We start from the raw sequence: 14,315 nt of genomic DNA, 5'->3' as shown, positions 1-14,315 counted from the left end.
ATCACCACCACCACCACCGCTGAGGGTGGGAAAAGCAGTGAGACAGATATACAAATCCAGGCCATGTCATCACAATTTAAAAAACATAAACATCGGGATGTTGTCGGGGCCCGACCGACACATTGACACCGTGATTATTGTATCAAAGTGCCTGTAAATTAATTCCCAAACCTGCTGCTGTGATGCTGTAGTTGTTTCCGCCTGTCCGTCCACACTGTGACAAGACAGTGAGGCAGATGGTAGAAATCCCGTCCATAATTTCGTCCAAACTTATAAAACGTAAAAATCGGGATGTTGTCGGGACCCCACCGACACGTCGATACCGTAATTATTTTATCAAAGTGCCTGTAAATTAATTCCCAAAGTGTTCTGTTCTCGTTCTCAACGCAGCTCCTCCCGGCCGGGCAGCAATGGCCGCCGTGACAGTTTCTGGGAGATGGGGAGGGGGGCGGGGACCCGCTCTCCTCGCATAATGAGAAGACGGGTGAGGAGTGGGCGAACGGAGACTCGGAATGCATTGCAGTGGATGGGAGCGGCGAACGGAGACTCGAGGGGGCGGGCCCGGCGAGCGGAGACTGAACGGAGACAGGGGCTTCAGAATGGGACTCTACGGGGCCGAGCGGAGACTGTGGGCGTGCTGTGGGCGTGGTCCCGAGCGGAGACCGAGCGGAGACAAATTGCACGACCGTAGACTCCAGCTCTGCGAGCGACGGGTCGCTGGGAGGTTTGATGTTGTCCTGACTGTTTACTCAGTGTAAACACCAAACTGGTGTGTGTGGTGATCCAGTGAGTTTAGTGCCATAGAGAGATGCCACCCTCCCCCTGTTGCTTTGTTTCTCAAGAGGAACCGGTTTGGGGGGGGGGGGGGGGGGGTGTTGCATTGGTACACATTGGCATAATGTTAATTTCAACTTCTTGGTTTCCCCAGGCTACATTAAGGACGTTTTTTTTTTTTTTTCCAGGTGCACTACACTGGTCTCCGGTCAAAGGTTATTTTTTTTTCCTGCAGGCCAGTTATTTTGAGCCTGGGCTTTGTCCAGAATTAGAAACCTTTATACAAGGTTGTTTAACTGAAAAGGTTTATCTGCTTTATTGCTTCAATGTGCGTCATATTAGTGTTTATGTAAGTACAAACATGTTCGTACCACTGCTTGAATGTATGTCAAATACTGTATAAGTGTTTATTGGGCAAGGACAAACATGTCACAATGCCAACAGGCATTCACCTCTTAAACTATTTTCATGCTTCAGCTATTGAAAAATGGCAGAAAATAGCTCAGAGCGCAGCATCGCCATGCAACATGGTGTAAGCTTGTTGTAACATGCCTTCTCTTAGGTCCCTGGCAAAAAAATATTTTCAGGTGGTGGTCCGGGACCATAGCTAGGGGTCCTTGACACGAACGGTTTGTGAACCACTGGTTTAAATGTATTGTGTGTGTGTGTGTGTGTGTGTGTGTGTGTGTGTGTGTGTGTGTGTGTGTGTGTGTGTGTGTGTGTGTGTCTGTGTGTCTGTGTGTCTGTCTGTCTGTCTGTCTGTCTGTCTGTCTGTCTACCACAAACACATTGTTGTCTCCACCAGGCCGAAGGCATGGGGAGAGAGTATGTTTTGCACTCCGTCTGTCCGTCCGCGTGTCCGTCCGTCCGTGTGTGTGTCCGTCCGTCTGTGGACAGCTAATCTCTGACACCGTTGGCTTGATCGCAGCCATACTCTGCGCACACACACTCCCTGAATGCCACAGCTGAACCTCTGCCCCAAGGTTTTCACATTGGCCTCTTATAGCGCCACCAGGAGGCCGCTTTGTGCAAAACATTTCTTTGGACAGTAGTAGTACACCTACAGATTTGGTACACAGTCTCTCTAGAGCCATTCAACGAAACAGGTCTTTCAGATTTTTCAGACTCCATCCTGATTGGCTTAGATTGGCTAGCAAAGTTTGCAGGAGTGCACGGTTTCAAACAAAATGCCGCAAATCATGAACACATCGTGTGATTTCCGTGAAATTGTGCACGCACATTCCCACTATAGGCAGAGGAAGAAATGCCATTGGAACATTTTCAACTCAGCCTCATGGTGGCGCTATAACTGGCCAATTAGTGTTTTTACCTCTACCTGCACGGATCTGTGTAAAACGTTAACACTCCCTAGAGGCCAAGGCAAAACCTTTGGAAAAACCTTTGCCTGGAACACCTTTTCTAATATTTCTCCTTCAGATTTTATCCAAATGTCACGCAAATCGGTACATACAGTATGCTCTCCATAGTCATTTGATCAAGATGGGTTTGTTTGATTTTTCATAATCCATCCTGATTGGCTACGATTAGCTTCTAAAGTTTTCAGGAGTAGCCCGTTTTGTACGAATCGCCACAACTCCTCAACGCAGCGTCCAATAGGCCTATCTCACAGAATTTCCCCGCCCCCTTAATACGCCCCCTTTCCGAGTTAGTGGTGATAGCGTGACGTCACTCCATAGACACTACATGTTAACAGAGGTAATTTAAGAAGTCTACAACTTTTGTTTTCTCAAGGTAAGGTTTGTTCTATCTGTTCGAGCTGATTTACCATCTTGTTTGCTTCATAATAACATTTTTACATTAGGAAATGTACTTAGATTCTCCAGAGAAAAAAACGTGTAAATGCTAATGTTAAATGACACCACTATCTACCGGAAGGGGGCGTGGAAAGGGGGCTGTGAGATAGGCCTATTGCGGTGAAACTGTGCATGCATATTCCCACTATAGGCTGAGGAAGAAATGCCACTTGACAGTTTTCACATCGGCGTCATGGTGGCGCTACAACAGGCCAAGTCGCGTCACACACACACACACACACACACACACACACACACACACACACACACACACACACACACACACACACACACACACACACACACACACGTTTATATTAGTGCCAAACATCACACACACTCCTATCCTCCTGGTGGAGACCTGTGCCCAGAAGGGCACTTTTTCTAGTTTGTGTTTGTGGTGGCGACTGGCGAGTCATTGTGTACTTTTATTACGTAAGAAAATTGATCTCGATGTGTTTCTAAATGGAGTATTATCAGTATTACCCTGTCCAACAGGAAAGGCGGGTGTTATGCAACGAATGTCCATGTTGTTGTGAGCCCCATGCACCTAATGTCTAATGTATTATGTTGTTTGTGTTGTATGGACTAGGGAGTGAGATGCACTGAGTAATGTCTAATGTTGTTTGTGTTGTATGGACTACGGAGTGAGATGCACTGAGTAATGTCTAATGTTGTTTGTGTTGTATGGACTAGGGAGTGAGATGCACTGAGTAATGTCTAATGTTGTTTGTGTTGTATGGACTAGGGAGTGAGATGCACTGAGTAATGTCTAATGTTGTTTGTGTTGTATGGACTAGGGAGTGAGATGCACTGAGTAATGTCTAATGTTGTTTGTGTTGTATGGACTAGGGAGTGAGATGCACTGAGTAATGTCTAATGTTGTTTGTGTTGTATGGACTAGGGAGTGAGATGCACTGAGTAATGTCTAATGTTGTTTGTGTTGTATGGACTAGGGAGTGAGATGCACTGAGTAATGTCTAATGTTGTTTGTGTTGTATGGACTACGGAGTGAGATGCACTGAGTAATGTCTAATGTTGTTTGTGTTGTATGGACTAGGGAGTGAGATGCACTGAGTATATGTCTAATGTTGTTTGTGTTGTATGGACTAGGGAGTGAGATGCACTGAGTAATGTCTAATGTTGTTTGTGTTGTATGGACTAGGGAGTGAGATGCACTGAGTAATGTCTAATGTTGTTTGTGTTGTATGGACTAGGGAGTGAGATGCACAGGTCAAATCACATGCAATTTGGTTGCTTAACCCATTTAGGCCTGACGTCGAAATATAAAAAAATGTCTGACAGTTTTCTGAAATACCTATGTTTCTATATCAGTGGTTCTCAATATTTCATGTCAAAGACCCCAAAAATAATATGTAATTGGCCACCGACCCCCATCTGAAAATATGTTATTCCAGGAACCCCCCCCCCCCCCCCCCCCCCCCAGAAGCAAACATTTGAGTTCAAAACGTTCAACTCTGAAATAATATATATTGCATTTTCACGATTTTTCAAAAATAGCAGACCGTAGCACAGCACTTGGTGCCGCGCTATGAGCTTGTAGATCTGCTATTTTTCAATAGCTAAAGTGTAACATAATGCTTAAAAAAAAACATGTTGGCAACATGCTCAAAAATGTTGCCACTACTGTTGGAGCAGCCATATAAACAACACAGGTTCATCCCGATGTTCTGGGCATCTTTGTAATGCTAGTGTTAGTAAAAAGCAGGTAAAGGAGTAACGTTTGAGGCAGACTAACATCAGTCACTCTATCAATGTAGTAGAAGACGTGCAGGTTTACCCCGCAGCTACGTCAGCTCCGCCTACAGGAAATACGTAAGCTGCAACCATGAGACCCGTTTCTGGATTTGTCTATTAGTTTTTATTGCACACAGCACAGTGTGCTCAGTGTGCTATTTCCGAACGCGCCCATAGGCTCAATATGTCAGTTTGACACATTAAGTAGATCCCGTGATCTTTTGTGGCCAGACGTAATTTCTTGGGGTCTAGTAGGACTATAGTAAATAATTAAAAAAAATGAAATCACTTTAAAATTTTGTAAAAATGGCTAAAATCCCTAAAACGAAAGAAAGCAGCAAATAAAAAATAAAAAAGAACACTCATCTTTTACTTTCTCTAATAACAACCTAAAACATGAACCTTGGTTGGAAAAAACTAAAGTTGTCCTTTTAGGAGAAAAGCACTGCACTCGTCCGGTCCATTAGCCTTCCTTGTGTTAGTACACTGAGACACTTTCCTGACACCCTCCTCTGTGATGATTCTGTCTGAGGGGGCAGGTGTTACAGCTATCTCAGTATCTCAGTGCACTTACAAGAATTGTCTAATGATTCGAATCTGGCAAAGAAAGTGTTTAGGCCGTCAGCAAGGCCATGTTCATTATCTGTCTTGATAGGTTTGGTTGGGGGCTGACATTCCTGTCATAGATTTCACGGTGTCCCACACTTTTTTGTGATTATTTGTCATAATGAGAATGTGTCTCTAGACGCTGGCCGTGCATGTGCCAATTTTGCCTGCCTCATTTTGCTTTTTAGTTAGTTCATTTCAGTGCACTTAGATCTTTATTTATGAAGGCTGTTGTCCTTTCAAATTCATTTATTACCTCTTTTATGTCACATTATGATTTATTATTTGGGTAGATTTTTATCTCCTTTTTTTGGAACAACCAGATCTAGACAAAAGTTGATATAATCGTTTGTAACCATAGTGATTTCATCCAATGAAGCGTTTCTAAAAGTGTCCAATATGTCCTAACCACTTTCTTCTCCGGCTTCCCCCTCTTTAGTTTTGACTTTAGTTTTGATCTGTGTCTCATAGGAGGGCTGTGGGCAGAGCAGTTCAGAAACACGTCCACCAGTGACATCATCAATGGGGAATCCAAGCTAATAGAAACTGCAGGCTTTCTAGTCCTGAAATATTGCAATGCGATAATGGAAGCCGTCGTTCTCATGGTAATACAAATCTAAATATTTATTTTTTTAAATCTTGTTTTAAAAAAAGATCTGCCTAACGATGATGTCACTGGTGGACGGGTTTCTGAACTGCCCACAGCCCTCCTATGAGACACCGAAAAAACGGTGGTATTTTATCATGAACATTAGTGAGGAGGACCAATTATATGAAGAATAGTCATAATCATTAAAGGACCACTTCACCACTTTTCAACATCTCTTCATATAATTGGTCCTCACTAATGTTCATGATAAAACACCACCATTTTTTTCTACTCAGTCTGTGTCTCATAGGAGGGCTTTGGGCAGTTCGGACACCCGTCCACCAATGACATCATCATTAGGCAGATTTTTTTTTAAACAAGATTTGTTTTAAAATATATTTAGATTTGTATTATCGTGAGAACGATGGCTTCAACTTTTGCATTGCAACTTTTCAGGAAAAGAAAGCCTGCCATTTCTATTAGCTTGGATTCACCATCGATGATGTCACTGGTGGACGGGTTTCTGAACTGCCCACAGCCCTCCTATGAGACACAGACTGAGTAGGAAAAAATGGTGGTGTTTTATCATGAACATCAGTGAGGACCAATTATAGTAAGAGAAGTTGAAAAGTGGTGAAGTGGTTCTTTAATGACTGCTTTATAGTTTTAACTGAAAGCCATTAAAGGAGAATGCCATGCTTGAAGGCTTTCTTTACCTTTATTGGTCCAGGTGTTCTAAAAGTGCATTATTGGCTATTTGCCCTAAATATAAGCCCTCAATGGGGGTTGGGTTTTTGTGCCCCATTCAATTCAATGCAATTCAATTCAATTCATTGAGGGCTTATGGTATAGGGGAAATAGCCAATAATGTGCTTTTGCACAAAATAACACCTGGGCCTTTCTGGTGGGGACGTAACAACTACAAATAAAAGTAAGACAGCCTTCTAGCATGGAATTCTCCTTTAACTGACATCACAAATCACCTGTCATGTTTTATTTCATGTCCAGCTGCACTCTGATTACACTCCCTTTCTGTGGTCCTTTCTCTCTCTTGTAATTCCTCTCATTCTCTCTCTCTCTCTCTCTCTCTCTCTCTCTCTCTCTCTCTCTTTCATTAATTCCTGTCCCTCCTGTCTTCCCACAGCTCTTTATGGTTCCTACTTACTTCCTACACATTCTTACTTATAAACTATACCTCTCCCTCTCCCTCTCTCTCTCTCTCTCTCTTTAATTGTGGTGTGTGTTGAGCTCCTATAGGGTTTTATAATGAGTCGTCTCTGGTACACACTGTTCAATGCTGCTGAGTGACGTACTGCATGGGCCATAGCATGCGTGATGCGTGCGTGTGTTAGAGAGAGAAAGGGGGGGGGGGGGGGTATGTGTGGCTGAGACTGGTTATGAAAGGCTTGTGATGCCCGTGTGTGTGTGTGTGTGTGTGTGTGTGTGTGTGTGTGTGTGTGTGTGTGTGTGTGTGTGTGTGTGTGTGTGTGTGTGTGTGTGTGTGTGTGTGTGTGTCTGTGTCTGTCTGTGTCTGTGTCTGTGTCTGTGTCTGTGTCTGTGTCTGTGTGTGTGTGCGCGTGTACGCGTGTCCAGCCGTGTTTTCATATAGCACTGGAGCACACTGCCCTTTTGAGAGAGGCAACACCGCAGTACAGGTATGTGTGTGCTTTTGAAGCACCACCTGTGCGTGCGTGCGTGCGTGCGTGCGTGCGTGCGTGCGTGCGTGCGTGCGTGCGTGCGTGCGTGCGTGCGATGGGATTCAGAGTACAGGAACCAGAGAAAGTTCTGTGGTATCTGATCATTCATTTTCACTATACTGTATATCCATCCAAGCCTGTAGTGTCTATACCTTTGAGCACGGTTTACAATTTAGACATCTTAATCCACGGAGCGATGTACAGTAATTGCCTTTCAGCGTGCCGTGTGTGCGTTGCTGCGTGGGTGCATGTACTGTACTGTACATGTACAGTACTGTATTGTGCGTGCGTGCGCGTACATCCTCCTTGCTCATTCCATCTTGTACAACTTTGTCATATAAGTGTTTAACAGTGGCAGTATTAGCCAGATCTTATGTAAGGCAGCTTATGCAAGCTGCTGTCTTCACACGGCCTCCCCTCCCCTCTCCTCCCCCCCCTCCTTTATCATTCCTTTTTTCCCTCCTCTCCGCCACCTGACTTTTTTTTCAGGCATGCAGATGAAAAAAAGACGTCTTTGACTTTCTCTCCTCTCTCTCTCTCTCTCTCACTCTCACTCCATTCTCTCGCTGTATAGCTGTCGTCCTTCCTCCCTCTAGTTCCGTCGTCTCTCCCCTGGCCTTTCAAAAAGTAATTATATAGTGTGTGTGTGTGTGTGTGTGTGTGTGTGTGTGTGTGGTGTGTGGTGTGTGGTGTGTGGTGTGTGGTGTGGTGTGTGTGTGTGTGTGTGTGTGTGACTGTGTATATAGGGCTGTATTTTGTGTGTCTTAAGTACCAGGTCTTATTACTTAACTTGAGACCTGGAGGCGTGATCAATGCCATTTGGCTATTCTGAGTGGCCAAAGAGCATTGACCACGCCTCCAGGTCTTAAGTTAAGTAATAAGACCTGGTACTTAAGACACGCAAAATAGTGTGTGTGTTATGTGTGTGCAGCATTACATGAAGAGCGTGATGTGATGGCGTTAGCGTTACAGCGTTACACATGTGCGACCACTTATTTTATTTGAGCAAGGCTAATAGCCATGTACTCTGAACCCATTGACTGTTTGACGGGTGCAACTCGGCAGTGATTCGTGGTTGGCCTGCTGGAGGGTCACTATTTGAAGAGTGTTTTTAGTCAAAACGTTAACCATGCAGTTAACCCTTTGACTGGGAGCCCTGTAAGCCACAGTGCAGATTGCAGAGTAGACTTTGTATTTTAATTAGCTCTTAATTGCCTTTGCTTATGACCGCATTCAAACCTGTCAGCGTTGGGAACATGCACGCACCGATAAAAAAGTAATACAACACTAGGCATGCTGAACCCACAGACAGTACTTAGATAAAAGTTGTGTGCAAGCCTCATCAAATCTGCACGGCCTTCATCAGCGCCGAGGAAAAAGCCAGAAGGGCAGAAGAAGCCAAATTAACCCATTTTGGGGCGGGAACCCCTTTTGGTGTAAGCATCATGATATGCTTTAGCTATTGAAAATTAGCAGATCTACAAGCTCATAGCTCATAGCTTGTAGGTCTGCTATTTTTGAAAAATCATGAAAATATTTATTTCAGAAAACTGGAGGATTTAGAAGATTTTTTTTTAAATTTCGACGTCAGGCCTAAATGGGTTAACCAGCGGGTCCGCCATCCCATCCACCATCGATTCAGCACCATGGACAGAGATGGGGTGAGTCATTTCAGGGCAAATGTGGGCCTTCGATTCAGTGGCCGTTTGTTGTCAGGATGACAAAACCGTCAAGCTTAATGGGCTTTCAGTCCAATGGGAAATCTTTTGGGACTGTCGGGGGTTTTGTAACAATGGGCCTTCGGACCGGTGCACACCTGTGTGTGTTGGAGATAAGATCTGAACCAATTTAGGACTGTGCCAGAAAGCCCAACCCAATTTTCCAGTCAGTTCTGCACAGTATTGTATGGTCTCTCTATACTCTATACACAGTGTTGAGAAATTGAGTGGGGCAGGGGCGTTTTCAAGCCGGCAGCTGTTGGATCAAAGTGGAGGATAGCGTGTGTGTACGGTTTTCGGGGGGGGGGGGGGGGGGGGGGGGGGGTCTTTTGACTCCAGTAACTGGCAGTACACAATCATAAGTAATCGAGTAGGATGCCCTTCAGACACCAGCCTTTATACCGGTACTCGGGGACCACAGAAGTCATGAACAATGTAAGTCGAGATTGAATGATGTGAGTTGGGAATGCATGGCCCCGCCCGGTTATGTAATACCCATTGTATACCTGTACTGTCAGAGTACTTGCTGTTATACAGTACCACTGTTTGAGTATACCCAGTACGGTACCTGTTTCTACAGTACTAGTGACGTTATGATCAGTTTTATTTATACTGGTTAGGGTTGATGCTGTTGCATCAACAGCACAAATGCATGTTGTTATTAAATTAGCTGTTCATTATTTGCAATGAGATTAATGGGAATAATTTAGTTCGTAGTGACCTTGACCTTTTTAATACATCTGTCTAACCACTGTAGACTGAGCTATACCATACCATGACTGTTTGTTTGTTTGTTTTCTTTCTTTATAATTTTTATCCCACGATTTTGCAACCCAGTTTTTTCACCCAGTGCCAATTATCTAATGTAATCCTGGGCGCTACACACTTCCTCTGCCAACCTGGGGGGGCAGCGGACTGACCTGACCTGACCTGAACACGTTATTCCAACCAGTTCCTTTCCCCTCCATCAGGCGCCCTGGCTGGCCAGGGGGAGGCAGTTTTAGAGACCAGGATTACTGCATGTTTTTGTGAGGTATACCTACTACCTACCCTAGGGGACACGGGGAGAACATGCATACCATGACTGTTTATTATAATGTGCTAGAGTGGTGCCCGTGGGGCCTCTACAGCGGTGCCCGTTGGTGCCCGTGGGGCCTCTACAGTGGTGCCCGCTGGTGCCCGTGGGGCCTCTACAGCGGTGCCCGCTGGTGCCCGTGGGGCCTCTACAGTGGTGCCCGTTGGTGCCCGTGGGGCCTCTACAGCGGTGCCCACTGGTGCCCGTGGGGCCTCTACAGTGGTGCCCACTGGTGCCCGCGGGGCCTCTACAGCGGTGCCCACTGGTGCCCGTGGGGCCTCTACAGTGGTGCCCACTGGTGCCCGCGGGGCCTCTACAGCGGTGCCTGCTGGTGCCCGTGGGGCCTCTACAGTGGTGCCCGTTGGTGCCCGTGGGGCCTCTACAGTGGTGCCCGCTGGTGCCCGTGGGGCCTCTACAGTGGTGCCAGCTGGTGCCCGTGGGGCCTCTACAGTGGTGCCTGCTGGTGCCCGTGGGGCCTCTACAGTGGTGCCCGTTGGTGCCCGTGGGGCCTCTACAGTGGTGCCCGCTGGTGCCCGTGGGGCCTCTACAGTGGTGCCAGCTGGTGCCCGTGGGGCCTCTACAGTGGTGCCCGCTGGTGCCCGTGGGGCCTCTACAGTGGTGCCCGTGGGGCCTCTACAGCGGTGCCCGCTGGTGCCCGTGGGGCCTCTACAGTGGTGCCCGTTGGTGCCCGTGGGGCCTCTACAGTGGTGCCTGCTGGTGCCCGTGGGGCCTCTACAGTGGTGCCCGTTGGTGCCCGTGGGGCCTCTACAGTGGTGCCCGCTGGTGCCCGTGGGGCCTCTACAGTGGTGCCTGCTGGTGCCCGTGGGGCCTCTACAGTGGTGCCCGTTGGTGCCCGTGGGGCCTCTACAGCGGTGCCCACTGGTGCCCGCGGGGCCTCTACAGCGGTGCCCACTGGTGCCCGTGGGGCCTCTACAGTGGTGCCTGCTGGTGCCCGTGGGGCCTCTACAGTGGTGCCCGTTGGTGCCCGTGGGGCCTCTACAGTGGTGCCTGCTGGTGCCCGTGGGGCCTCTACAGTGGTGCCCGTTGGTGCCCGTGGGGCCTCTACAGTGGTGCCCGCTGGTGCCCGTGGGGCCTCTACAGTGGTGCCCGCTGGTGCCCGTGGGGCCTCTACAGTGGTGCCTGCTGGTGCCCGTGGGGCCTCTACAGTGGTGCCCGTTGGTGCCCGTGGGGCCTCTACAGTGGTGCCCGTTGGTGCCCGTGGGGCCTCTACAGTGGTGCCCGTTGGTGCCCGTGGGGCCTCTACAGTGGTGCCTGCTGGTGCCCGTGGGGCCTCTACAGTGGTGCCTGCTGGTGCCCGTGGGGCCTCTACAGTGGTGCCTGCTGGTGCCCGTGGGGCCTCTACAGTGGTGCCCGTTGGTGCCCGTGGGGCCTCTACAGTGGTGCCCGCTGGTGCCCGTGGGGCCTCTACAGTGGTGCCAGCTGGTGCCCGTGGGGCCTCTACAGTGGTGCCCGCTGGTGCCCGTGGGGCCTCTACAGTGGTGCCCGTGGGGCCTCTACAGCGGTGCCCACTGGTGCCCGTGGGGCCTCTACAGTGGTGCCCGTTGGTGCCCGTGGGGCCTCTACAGTGGTGCCTGCTGGTGCCCGTGGGGCCTCTACAGTGGTGCCCGTTGGTGCCCGTGGGGCCTCTACAGTGGTGCCCGCTGGTGCCCGTGGGGCCTCTACAGTGGTGCCTGCTGGTGCCCGTGGGGCCTCTACAGTGGTGCCCGTTGGTGCCCGTGGGGCCTCTACAGCGGTGCCCACTGGTGCCCGCGGGGCCTCTACAGCGGTGCCCACTGGTGCCCGTGGGGCCTCTACAGTGGTGCCTGCTGGTGCCCGTGGGGCCTCTACAGTGGTGCCCGTTGGTGCCCGTGGGGCCTCTACAGTGGTGCCCGCTGGTGCCCGTGGGGCCTCTACAGTGGTGCCCGTTGGTGCCCGTGGGGCCTCTACAGCGGTGCCCACTGGTGCCCGTGGGGCCTCTACAGTGGTGCCTGCTGGTGCCCGTGGGGCCTCTACAGTGGTGCCCGTTGGTGCCCGTGGGGCCTCTACAGTGGTGCCCGCTGGTGCCCGCGGGGCCTATACAGCGGTGCCTGCTGGTGCCCGTGGGGCCTCTACAGTGGTGCCTGCTGGTGCCCGCGGGGCCTCTACAGTGGTGCCTGCTGGTGCCCGTGGGGCCTCTACAGTGGTGCCTGCTGGTGCCCGTGGGGCCTCTACAGTGGTGCCCGTGGGGCATCTACAGCGGTGCCCGCTGGTGCCCGTGGGGCCTCTACAGCGGTGCCCGTGGGGCATCTACAGCGGTGCCCGCTGGTGCCCGTGGGGCCTCTACAGTGGTGCCCGCTGGTGCCCGTGGGGCCTCTACAGTGGTGCCCGTTGGTGCCCGTGGGGCCTCTACAGCGGTGCCCACTGGTGCCCGCGGGGCCTCTACAGCGGTGCCCACTGGTGCCCGTGGGGCCTATACAGCGGTGCCTGCTGGTGCCCGTGGGGCCTCTACAGCGGTGCCCGTTGGTGCCCGCGGGGCCTCTACAGCGGTGCCCGTTGGTGCCCGTGGGGCCTCTACAGCGGTGCCCGTTGGTGCCCGTGGGGCCTCTACAGCGGTGCCCGTTGGTGCCCGTGGGGCCTCTACAGCGGTGCCCGTTGGTGCCCGCGGGGCCTCTACAGCGGTGCCCGTTGGTGCCCGTGGGGCCTCTACAGCGGTGCCCGTTGGTGCCCGCGGGGCCTCTACAGCGGTGCCCGTTGGTGCCCGCGGGGCCTCTACAGTGGTGCCCGTTGGTGCCCGTGGGGCCTCTACAGCGGTGCCCGTTGGTGCCCGTGGGGCCTCTACAGCGGTGCCCGTTGGTGCCCGTGGGGCCTCTACAGCGGTGCCTGCTGGTGCCCACGGGGCCTCTACAGCGGTGCCTGCTGGTGCCCGCGGGGCCTCTACAGCGGTGCCTGCTGGTGCCCGTGGGGCCTCTACAGTGGTGCCCACTGGTGCCCGTGGTGCCCGTTGGTGCCCGTGGGGCCTCTACAGTGGTGCCTGTTGGTGCCCGTGGGGCCATTACAGCGGTGCCCGTTGGTGCCCGTGGGGCCTCTACAGTGGTGCCTGTTGGTGCCCGTGGGGCCTCTACAGCGGTGCCTGTTGGTGCCCGTGGGGCCTCTACAGTGGTGCCCGTTTGTGCCCGTGGGGCCTCTACAGCGGTGCCTGTTGGTGCCCGTGGGGCCTCTACAGTGGTGCCTGTTGGTGCCCGTGGGGCCTCTACAGTGGTGCCTGTTGGTGCCCGTGGGGCCTCTACAGCGGTGCCTGTTGGTGCCCGTGGGGCCTCTACAGTGGTGCCCGTTTGTGCCCGTGGGGCCTCTACAGCGGTGCCTGTTGGTGCCCGTGGGGCCTCTACAGTGGTGCCTGTTGGTGCCCGTGGGGCCTCTACAGTGGTGCCTGTTGGTGCCCGTGGGGCCTCTACAGCGGTGCCTGTTGGTGCCCGTGGGGCCTCTACAGTGGTGCCTGTTGGTGCCCGTGGGGCCTCTACAGTGGTGCCCGCTGGTGCCCGTGGGGCCTCTACAGTGGTGCCTGTTGGTGCCCGCGAGGCCTCTACAGCGAGCCAGTAGTTTGACACCCCTGGTCTGCAGGCTTTATTTGGCACTGGACAGTATATACAGTCCTTGAGCCGACTTGTGAAAGCATCTGGGCACCTCTGCTCTAGCATGTGAAGTTATATAATAAACATGGCATGGAGTCAAACATGTCACAGGTCGCTGTATCTCTCCTGAGTTATGTAACCTGGGACAGGTTAGATATCCACAATACACAAACACAATCACAGTATTAACTGAAAAACTGAATCTGGTATACAAATCAAGCTTGATTTGCACACGCACATGTACACACATGCACGCATGCGCGCGCACGCACGCACGCATACACACACACACACACACATTGACAGGTAGACGTGAGAGTGCATAAATGGAACCGCATGGGATAACCCTTTTGTATTTGTGTTTCAAACACAGATGCGAAACACGGATACAAAACACAGATGCGAAACACGGATACAAAACACAGATGCGAAACGCGGATACAAAACACAGATGCGAAACGCGGATACAAAACACAGATGCGAAACACGGATACAAAACACAGATGCGAAACACGGATACAAAACACAGATGCGAAACACGGATACAAAACACAGATGCGAAACACGGATACAAAACACAGATGCGAAACACGGATACAAAACACAGATGCGAAACACGGATACAAAACACAGATGCGAAACACGGATACAAAACACAGATGCGAATAACGGATAC

At 51.0% G+C, this 14,315-nt stretch overlaps 1 protein-coding gene across 1 annotated transcript in view; it reads left to right on the top strand.

The window, feature by feature from the left end:
• Positions 1-512: 512 nt before the first annotated feature.
• The window catches only part of LOC306933924 (helicase ARIP4-like), a gene marked incomplete at both ends in the record, with an annotated part of 91,138 nt that continues 77,335 nt past the window's right edge, over positions 513-14,315 (top strand). Inside the window, one exon of the mRNA XM_079516299.1 lies at positions 513-687. Coding sequence (XP_079372425.1) covers positions 513-687 — 175 coding nt within the window. The remainder of the gene's footprint in view (positions 688-14,315) is intronic.

This window comes from Electrona antarctica (genome assembly GCF_951216825.1).
Source record: "Electrona antarctica genome assembly, chromosome: 2".
In the NCBI taxonomy this organism is placed as follows: domain Eukaryota; kingdom Metazoa; phylum Chordata; class Actinopteri; order Myctophiformes; family Myctophidae; genus Electrona; species Electrona antarctica.
Note: the sequence above shows the minus strand (reverse complement) of the source record. Positions and strands in the feature narration are given on the sequence as shown.